Source organism: Cryptomeria japonica, unplaced genomic scaffold (genome assembly GCF_030272615.1).
Source record: "Cryptomeria japonica unplaced genomic scaffold, Sugi_1.0 HiC_scaffold_782, whole genome shotgun sequence".
Classification (NCBI taxonomy): Eukaryota; Viridiplantae; Streptophyta; class Pinopsida; order Cupressales; family Cupressaceae; genus Cryptomeria; species Cryptomeria japonica.
In genome coordinates this window covers 10001-21767 of record NW_026729540.1, presented here as the reverse complement: position 1 = coordinate 21767, position 11767 = coordinate 10001, and the positions used below count along the sequence as shown (strand labels likewise).

At 32.2% G+C, this 11767-nt stretch overlaps 1 protein-coding gene across 1 annotated transcript; it reads right to left on the bottom strand.

Moving 5' to 3' along the window:
* Nucleotides 1-5223: 5223 nt before the first annotated feature.
* On the bottom strand, nt 5224-5898 carry LOC131872790 (replication protein A 70 kDa DNA-binding subunit A-like). Its single transcript, XM_059216152.1, has one exon. The coding sequence runs from the start codon at nt 5896-5898 to the stop codon at nt 5224-5226; it is 675 nt and encodes a 224-aa protein (XP_059072135.1).
* Nucleotides 5899-11767: the final 5869 nt, after the last annotated feature.

Genomic DNA, 11767 nt, shown 5'->3' with positions numbered 1-11767 from the left:
TACATATGTATATGCACATGAACACATGCACATGTACCTACATAGATATATATATATACATAAATAGGCAAATGGCCACATATATGTAGTTTAGAACAATATATCTTTAAACATGTGCATATGCAGATAGATAAATATGTTAATGTATATATGTATATGTATATGTACATATGTATATATGTGTGTGTGTGTGTGTGTGTGGGTGGGTGTGTGTGTGTGTTTGTGTGTGTGTGGGTAGGTGGGTGTGTGTGTGTGTGTGTGTGTGTGGGTATGCAAAGAGATAGATGCATATGCAAAAAGATTTATTTCAAAAAGGCAGCATATATGCAGTTTAGAATGTCAATGGCATACCATTTGATGGGTAGGTTATGAGAAAAACCATAATAAAGGAAAAACATTAGTTTAGCAAAGGACATTTCACAATACATACAACATAGCTATCATTATGGACAGATGATAATTAAATTAATGTCTCAGTGAATAGCAGATTTTTAAAAAGCTAAAAGAATTACATAATGGATGGAAAGAAGCATATAGACTAACAAGTGTTTGAAAAGAGTAACCAATCTAAGATATAGATTAACAAAATTAAAGAACAAGAGAAGATATTTTTTTTTGCCAAAACACATAGTTTAGATGTTGATTGCTTAAGCAAATGTAAATATGGACTACAAAATCTATTGGTGTCATAATGAAGATGAACAAGCCATGGGAGGGGCTGAGGTCTTCTTAGAACCAATAAGCTGTAAAGAGATGGTAGCAAATAGAGATGTGGGTAACCTTGTTTTTTATTTCTGGGTCAGTGCAAGAAGATGAGTCCACTTTTTGGCCAAAAAGTGGAAGTGTTTCCTTGATTTTCAGATTTTGTCTCATTTGAGCTTAAATTTTGAAATACTTAGAGATTGAATCTTGGAAAAAGTCAGTAATATAAAAGATAGCCCTCTGAGTGTACTTTCCAAATATATAATTTATTTTAATACTGACATAATAAAAAATAACTTTTTAAATGGAGTTCTGAAAACTATGTTTTAAAAATACCTGTTTTAGGACCATACCATGCATGTGTACGACCCACACTTTTTGACACAATTAAAATTATTTTCTCAAACCATTTTGGGAAATGGTTTGTAACACACTGAAGATTGATGAGCATATTTTTCTGTATTTTTTTTTAATTAATTTTTTAATGGCCGTAATTATCTTTTTAAAAATTTGACGTGTACGACCCACATAATTTGATGTAAACTTAACATTTTTTTATTTTATTTATTTTTAAATACAAAAGAATTTTGTGTAGATTGATGACATATAATTTTTTTTCCAAAATTCTTTAAAATAAAAAAGTTATTAAATTAACAAAATTAGTTAATATTTCAAATTTATGGACCCGATTTAGTATAAATTAAATGAAAAATAGTTAAAATAATCAATTTTTAAATAAATTTACATATTTAGAATCTAGACAATATAATCTGAAATGGGTTTTAATTTCGTATAAAAATTCTCTGATTAGAGGCATGTAAACTATTTCTGAAGTTCATATTTGTGCTTTCATTCATGGAGATTTGAATTTGCAGGTCCATGTCTCAGGTGTGGCCATCCCAGGCCTATCCCGGGCCTAATCCCGAGCCAAGTGGTAGGTTGTGGAATCAACTTCCACAAAATGGGCCCCCGTTTTCAAACAAGGGCTGCTTGTGGAAAAAAAAGGAAAAATACCATTTAGAAACGGGGGCCCGCTTTTAAACAAAACGGGGGCCCGTTTTAGAACAAAACGGGGGCCCAATTTTTTTTGCTTCGGACCCCTGTTACCTTTCGGCTCAGGAGCCCGAAGCACAAACGGGTCCCCGTTTATAAGAGTGCATTTTCCAACGCGCGGCCTTCTGCAAATTTGTGACTCATTACCTTGCACTTGCCCTTCTTTTTTTTCCAAAAATTCGGGATTTCTACACTAAATTAGTAATTCGCTATTTCATAGGCAAGTTAATTTTCCAAGAACTACTTACAATATAACAAAGCTATAATTGAGTAATTTGTAACCATCCATATTTGTTATTTGGCAAGATTCAATCACAATGAAATAATGTTATAGTTTAGAAGCTGCTGTAAATCATAGCCCAATGTGAAATAATATAGACGAAATTTGAAAATGCAGATGAAAGAATGCAAGTAGAATGTAAATAGGCATGAACAATTACTCCAAAGATAAACTTGTTGGAGCATAATATGAAGGGTGAGGCTCGGTGTCTGGAATCCATGAAAGGACGTTTAAGTGGAAGACTTACTATAGTAAATACGTGGAAGCTTTTTTTTATGGAACAATTTGAAATGCAATGAAGAGACTTCAATCGGTAGAACCCCAATTCCCTTCCAATGGTTCTCCACCCTCCTCTGCCGATTGAAGATGGGGGGAATTCAATTGTATGGATGGCCTAATGGGAAGGGGCACACCTCGACAAAGTGCGGCTGTGGAAGGGTGTACACAGGTGTGGATGCACACTCATATGTATGGAAATGGTATGAAAGGGCACATAGAAATGGTGCAGTGCATCCATTCAAGAGCAGATACAAATGTGGTTGTTTAGATAAATGCAAGGATATATGGATATACCTATTTATGTATTTAGATATGTATGTAGTTCAAAATAGTATACAGTTACATGTGTGCATATGTAGATACATAGATAGAGGACCATATATATTTATATGCACATGAACACATGCATATGTACCTACATAGATATATATATACATAAATAGGGAAATGGCCACATGTATGTATTTTAGAACAGTATATTTTTACACATGTGCATATGCAGATAGATAAATATGGTAACGTATATATGTATATGTATATGCACATATGTATATATACTAACATGTATATATATATGTGTGTGTGGGGGGGGGGGGGGGGGTAGGTTGGTGTGTGTGTAAGTCTGTGTGTGTGGGGGGGTATGCAAAGAGATAGATGTATATGTAGAAAGATTTATTTCAAAAAGGTAGCATATATGCAGTTTAGAGTGTCAATGTCATGCCATTTGATGGGTAGGCTATGAGAAAAACCATAATAAAGGAACAATATTACTTTAGTAAAGGATGTTTCACAATACATACAGTAGAGTTATCATTACGGACAGATGACAATTAAATTAATGTCTCAGTGAACAGTGGAGCGAAGAGAATTTAAAAAAACTGAAAGAATTACATAATGGATGGAAAGTAGCATATAGACTAACAAATGTTTGAAAAGAGTAACCAATCTAAGATATTGATTAACAAAATTAAAGAACAAGAGAAGAAATTTTTTTTTGCCAAAACACATATTTTAGATGTTGACTCCTTAAGCAAATGTAAATATGGACTACAAAATGTGTTGGTTGTTTAGATAAATGTAAGGATATATGGATATAATTATTTATGTATTTAGGTATATGTGTAGTTCAAAATAGTATGCAGTTACATGTGTGCATATGTAAATACATAGATACAGGACCATATATATGTATATGCACATGAACACATGCATATGTACCTACATAAATATATATATACACATAAATAGGCAAATGACCACATATATGTAGTTTAGAATAGTATATCTTTACACATGTGCATATGCAGATAGACAAATATGGTAACTTATATATGTATATGTATATGCATGTATGTATATATACTAACATGTATATATATATATATACATATATACATATATACATATATATGTGTATATATGTATATGTATATATGTACATATATGTATATATGTATATGTATATATATACATATATGTATATATATATGTGTGTGTGTGTGTGTGTGTGTGTGTGTGTGTGTGTGTGTGTGTGTGTGTGTGTTGGTGGGTAGGTGTGTGTGTGTGTGTTTGTGTTTGTGTGTATGCAAACAATTGAATGTATACACATATATGTGCAGAATGATATAATATGCAATTACATATGTGCAGACGCAGATAGATATATATGGGAAGACATATTAATCTGTGTATACACATGCACATATACTTAGGCACAGAGAGATTGAGATAGATAAACATGCACACTAATACATACATATATATATAAAGAGAAATATTTGGACAAGCTTGTATAGTGGTAATGTTAAGTTTAATTTTATTATGTAACAATCAATAACAAGGTATAAAACTGTAGTTAGAATTATTGTTGCAATAGTATATAAAGGAGACCTACATTTATATGTATTCCCAAAAAGTCTAAAAAGAATGTAGAGAACTTGAGGCACCGATGCAAATGCAATTTTGTAAATATGCACATAGTAACAAAGATTGTGTGTATATGTGGAAACCAAAATGGAATGCTATTAGTATTTACATAAAGTGTTTTTTGAATTGGAGCATTGTTAGAATAAAATCATGCATAGAAAAAGAGGCTATGAACAAAAGCAGACACAGCAACTGCTAGCTTTCATTGCCAGAGACAAATATCAGTTAAAGGTTTGAGCTAGCCATCTCAAAATGCAAAAGAACAGAATAGTAATGTGTGGTTATATGCAGTAGTTCAACGTTTGAAATAAGTACGATCGAGTTTGGAGGAACAAAATATTGACAAACTGTTTGCAAATGGGGAAAACTGATGTTTATATACTAAATGCAGTCAAAGGGAAATCCTTTTTTTTTTGCTCCTGTAGTATAGAGTCATGCAGTTGCACCCATTTTGGCAATCTCTGCAAGCAAGTAGGTGCACTCATCTTCAAAATCAAGCCTCTGTGCTTTCTTGATTGTTACTTTTATTCTATGCTCAGAGTTGTATGTGTCAGTAGACACAAAAACTATAAAATAATAGTGGTTGAACATAGCTTCATTAAGTATGCTGCGAGGTGTTTTTTTTTTGTTAAGTCATATTGTAGCATGTATAATTACTTTGTAGGCAGAGCCAAGAGTTCTATACCAACCTCATCAAATGCACTAGCCCAAATAGTGCTTGTTTGATCTTGTAGCTTCATCTGTAGGAGGTATTTGTAATTACATTCAGGGAATTGTATTTGACACGTAGGGTAGAGCCACAAATTCTCAGCTAGTATACTACATTTCTTTTTACATTCTTTATCATTGAATTGTAATGGGCAAGCTATATAATAAAATTGGTCCCCCTTTATGAATCACAGGATAGCTGTAATAGTAGTCTCAATGGTTTCTGGCACAACGCTAAGATGTTGAAGGATGGATGCAATGGATATTCTCTGGTACTAGTTATTTTTGGCATGCACATCCACAGAGTGTGAATCAAGGCATTGTTCGACAGGGCCTCTTAAATGGAGGGGGTCTGCTTCAGGAATGGAAGGGTTAATTTTGAAAGTTGTTGACACTAAAATATTAATAACTTTTCCATTGAAATACCCAACCCTTGCATTTTGAATAGCAAGGATGACAAATGTTCCAGATGCATGCATATTCTTCAAGTCATTGCCTAGCTGTTCTGATGGCGGCCCCCAAAGGTTAACTTCAATTGTCAAAGTTGACATATCATTTATTTTTACTATTCTCTTGTTTACAGTAGATCCATCCTTTCTATGAATTACAAAAATCTCTCCGACATTGACAACAGCACCAATAACATCAACCAAAGTATTGTTGGTGCTGGTGAGAACTTCATTAATAGGGGTGAAGTGGGTTTTTTTACTTGGCTCAGCAGAATCAGGGGCATAGCGCTTCAAAACTGAAGTTTCAGTCAAGACAATCTCAAGGTGGCTATTAAGCTTATTGTATACTATGTTTGCATCTTTTACAGAACCTTTGGAAAGAACATATGAAGCTCCTTTTTCAACTCGGTGATAGTGCAATTCTACTATTTCATCAAAGGAAGTAATTCTAATTTCACAACCCTCTTCGTCTATAATATCAAAACTAAAAAACTTGGCCATTGTGTTTTGTCGTATTATATTGATGCATTTTCCCCTTATTTGTGACTCGGCCTTTTATTGTCCAATTGTTTTGGAAAGGGTTCAAACTTTTAATAGGGCTGATATTTTCAGAGGGAGCATGTTGTGGAGAAGGCAGATCTACACTGAATTTAAGAAAATGTTTAGTGGATGGTGGGGTTTCTCTGCCCAACATTTGTTCTTCCTGTTCTTTAAAGAGGTATCTGGGTTTTCCAACCAAATCACAATTCATTTTTTTGTCATCTAAAGTGAATATAATGATGGTCCTGTAAAAGGAAGAAGGAGGTTTGCTCAATTGTAGGAAATACGTTCGTAAATAGCATAGAAATAGGTTCACACAAATGAGGAAAATAGACAATAGAGGCTACCTTGTGTTCCAAAAGTATCGACGAGCATAGTTTGTCAACAAAAGGAGAGAAAATATCTTCAATGTCTCCGCATGTAATAAGTCAGCGTACTTAGGTGGAAAAATGGCCAACAGCATATACATGCCATCAGACAAGACTATTTTGTATCTATCATTGTCATCTGGATCACCAACCATTTTTTCAAATGACAAGAGCTGCAGCAATGGGGAAGGGATATCATCTCCAACATTCATAGATTGGATTGCATATGGGGTAAGCTCGAGGTTGTCGTTAAGCCCCTACAAGGAGAGCACAAGAAGACTGAATGCATATCTGAGGGAAGTTTCATAGCAGCAATGCAAATCTGGTAAAAGAAAACTATGTTTGGCGATATATATATATATATATATTCAAAGATGGTGGAGCAATTTTGAATAAAAGAATGGGTCCCTGTATGTTTGAACAAGTCATTGGCTGTACGAGTTTTTTTTTTTTTGCTAGTGGATGGATAGAATATATATCCAGACTGTGGAACACGGGAATGATGACAACTATGTAGATGCAGCAAAACATGTATACAGGCGATGTTTTTTGTGTGCTGTTGGAACACCCAAAACAATGCTCATATCTTAAAATTTGCAACAACATAGAACGGATTAGCTTACCAAAGTGTTTGGGGGAGGCTGCTGTGATGGAGTAGGAGAGCTGGCAGAAGATGACATAGTGCATAATGCTCTTCACAATTCTAGGAAATAGATCTTTTGTGAGAGCACACAACGTCTGTAGAACAATAAGTAGCATAAAGGAATTTTGAATAGCATATTCAAATAAATCCTCAGAAGGAAAGTGCAACATTAAAAATAAACATTCATAAATATTGAGATTAATATACATGCAAACTATAGATGCAAATTTTGAGCGACCAACAAATTGAAAGATTTGTTTCCTATTTTTCCAAGGTGGCAAAATACAAAATTATAGAGTGCCCAAATTAGAAATTTCAGGGCAGCACATTTATCCATGTATCCAGTGCCTACATTGCAATTCATTTATTATGCATGAGCTTTGGAAGCCTCATTTCCACAAGGTTATTGGAAACAATTTTTGCCATGCTCATTTTTTAAAAGAACCCGGAATCTAGACAATTTTCTAGGCATAAATGCCCAAACAGAAAGCTGATAGACATAGACATTTTTAATATATATATATAAAGCTATATATTTGCATGCACAAGCATAGAAATCCATATACATGTGTATGCAAAAACATAAATATGGATGTATATATATACATACACATATACACATACATAGATATGTATGTATGCAAATGGATATATAGATGCACAAGCATGTATGTATATATGGATATGTACATAAGTATATATAAACATAAACATATATATTTATATATATGTATACATAAATGCATGCACACACACACACACATACATATGTATATAACTGTCTACAAAGCCATTCCACAATTTTGGTAAAAGTATCAAGCAAGAAGGTTCATTAGTTTTTAAACGGACCTATCTGGGTGAAAAAACATGTAATAAATAGAAAATTATCAATGAAGGTACAATTCGAAATAGCGATGGGGGTCTAGACAAATTCTAATTTGACTGGACTTCTTGATTTGGGTTGCAAATGTACAATTCAAAAAAGTTTCGAGTATATGTTTTTTGTGTGGATTGAGATCCTAATTAGAGTTCTTGTATTAACAGATTTAACTGTTTGGTTTTTATTATTCTTATGACCATATAGCTGGATATAGAAATTAGAAAAATAAATTGGTTTTTAGGCTTACAGTGAATGACAATGCTATTTTTATTTTTTTATTATATCTCATGTTCAACAAATAGCATGCCCATAGTAAAATTTTGTTAGATATCTAAACATGTAGTTTTAGTTCTTAAATGAGAAAAAGTAAATGGTATAGCAAGGATTTGATCTATTTCAAGTATAAATTTAATATAGAGTAGGTTTAAGTTTAGTTCAATCGAAATGAACCAGAATTTCAATTTTAGTATATGCAAAATAGAAGACATACAACTTCACAATTTGTAGCCAGAATTTTGTTGAGGAGCTAAGCTGTATAAGAGATTCTTAAGTGAGAGCTATGAATAACAAAAGTGGACTCTAAATATCACAATGGCTACTTTCATTATAGTTCAAACACTTGAAGTGTTTTCGTATAACCAACAACGGCTCGAGACCTATGGACCATATCCCATATTCAAGCTACATCTTGTAGCCAATCATCAACTTGAAAATGGCATTACAGTCCCAATTACAATTACATTGAATATTCGGATGAAACTAAAGTTTAAGTGACATATTAGAAGTAGTTTTCCATCACTTAACACAAACTAACCTCTTTTGCTTAAAAAAGCTACTGACCTTTGTTTTTTAGGCTTACAATGAACGACAATGCAATTTTTTATTTTTTCATTATATCTCATGTTCAACTAATAGCGTCCCCATAGTAAAATTTTGTTAGGTATCTAAACATTTAGTTTTAGTTCTTAAATGACAAAAAAAAATGATATAGCAAGGATGTGATGTATTTCAACTACAAATTTAATATAGCTACATTTTGCAGCCAATCATCAACTTGAATATTCGAACGAAACTAAAGTTCAAGTTGTTGGTGTAAATAAATATTCATTTTGGATATTATTACACTTACTTAAGTTAACTTAGGATAATGCATCTCTTCGTAGTTTGGATTTGAGACACTTAGGGAAGTGTGCACATAGGGATAGAGCTTGTAGGAGAAATTCCACCTTTTGTGGTCTTATTTTGCTGTTACACTCCACATTCGGTGGGTCATCCACCTCTTGTGGAATATTATATTATTTCTCCTACCTACCCCTAGTATTTCTTACCTACCCTTGTTTCTCTTGTTAATTTTACTCTTGTGCACTCATATCATAAGATTTCTTCTTTTTTTTGTATTCCTTCTTCACATGCCCTCTCTTCGCATAGTTCCAACACTTTATTCTTCTCTTCCCTAGGTTATTTTTTTTATCATTTATATTTGGAGATCTACTTTTCCTTTTATCCTCTTTAGACCCTCATTTTTTCTTAAACGTTCCCTAAGCATGCAAGGCATTTTTCAGACCATTCATACATTTTCTTTCCATATCATCTTAAACATATAGTAATGGTACTCTCTATTTTTATTTTTACACTACTACCACTAACAAGAACAATTTTTTTTTTCAAGTATTAGGTAAATTAAAAAGCAATTAAATGCATCAATATTCGTCTTGCATCTTAAAATATAAAAAATCTTTTATCTCCAATCAAATTAAAAGTATTTAAATGATTTGCAATAGGATTGCCATATTTTATTTTCAAGAATATAATCATATTTTGAAATATAATTTATTTGTTAGGCTTTTGGTTCGGTAAATGCCACCTATCCTCTTCGATCTATCTTTTAGGCAACAATTTCCTTAGAGACATTCAAAAGAAAAAAATCAACAAGACACCACCAAACGGATCCCCATCTATTCTTACCCAAACTTAGCTAGTCTTGATTAGATATTCAGGATGGATTTTTATCTTCTTCAATAGCTCTCCACTTATTTGTTTCCTTAAAAAGATCTTCTATCTTTAACTCTCACATCTTGTTATTAGTGGCATTGAATTTATGAAAAAATCAAATGAGATGTAGAGACCATGTTTTTCAATCTTTACAAAAATATACAAAATATATAATGTAAAAGTTCCCACTATGTAACAAAAACAAAATCAACAATTAATAGAAATACACCCTTTTTATGTAGAACTTTTACCTTTGATACACAATGTTGGGAAACAAGGTTGAAGCTATAACAAAATCTTCTTCATAATGTATGAAAATCTAATATTGTTTCTTATTACAAGATCACCATAATTTAATAATGTCTGAAGAGGTATACATACCTGAAATTTTTTTTTAAAAAAAGAGACAACCATATAAACATAGGTTTTACATGGAGAAACCCTTTCAGGAAAAATATCCACTAGAGATATGGGACATGTATATAGTAATTTTTAATATACATTATATACAATATCATCAACTACCACTCTAAAATATGATAACATTTTGGTAGCACCTAAATACATATAAATAATGATCTCTTAAAACAACTATCCCATACCTCCAATATATAGGCAATGAGAGATCCCAAAACTAAAAAATAATTTTAACAATATAATGGATTTACTAAAACCAAGGTATCTCGTAATAACAAATGCTTACTTTGGACAACATCTTCTAGCAATAGTAAATACATCAATAAATTTACTTAATTGTTGCATCAGCTTAATCAATGAGTCTCCATGTAGAATACACAACCACAAAGGTATCATTGAACATTAATTGCTTGACGACTCATATCCTCAACTGCAATGCTCTATTTTGGAGACGAGACACTAAATGGGGCCCCTATTTATCATTAAAATATTTATAAACTCCTCTTCTAGCACTTAGGAATGGGATAATGTCTTAAATTAAATTGAAGTTAACTATAAGTGCCGCAATAGCTCTCCACCTCCTCCATTGATGCGTATAAAAAACAATGTCAAGACTCATGGAAATCTAGATTACAAATTATTTCTCTAGTTACACCCTAGGTATTCTTGTACACCTTCCAAGAGTGTTGGAGACACTTAAAACATATATAAGATTGTATTCAAATGAAACCTTAATCCTAACAACCTCCAATATAAGAAAGTAGCTACTTATCATTGGAATTAATCATGTGAGTGGAATAATGTGAGATGTAAATATGAAATCTTGTATCAAGGAACATGCTCCATATGGGAAAGAATATTTAAGGAACAAAAGTCTGTGAAGGGGAAAATTATGATGCTACTCATGTATAAAAATATGGCAATGACAAAGTAAATATAAAGGGGGTTGCATGATGTCCCTCAACTAAACTCAACATTTATATTACTACAAGACCATAGTGAAAGTGAAATAATGCAATAAGAAGCGTTTAAGGCATAGTAAATGTCATGAGATAAATGATAGCATCAATGATGCCAATAATAAGTGTGAATAACATGTGTAAATAAGACATTGAAAGGCACAAATGAATCTATATCTTAGATGCTAAAAATAGTAGATTCTACGATAGTTATGATAGAGGCATGACATATCATTAATCAAGCATGACATGATGAGCTATTTGGTTATACAGTTATATATACAAATTTAAAATATAATTTTTTAATTATTTTTCCCTCCAAGAGGGACATTGGATTTTGTGGGTCAAGTTGGGTATAAGAAAACATTTTAAGTTTTATTTAGTAACTATCAATTCATTTTTTACAATAATTTTCAATATGAACTTTGGATTTATAATCCTCTCTTGGAGAATTTCGCTCAAGATTACATTGGAGCATAAGGATTTGTAGAAGTTTTAATCTTTTATATTTTGTGTTGATTTTAGGTTATAATTTTTAACCTTTTGTAGTTTGTGTTGATTTTAGGTTGCA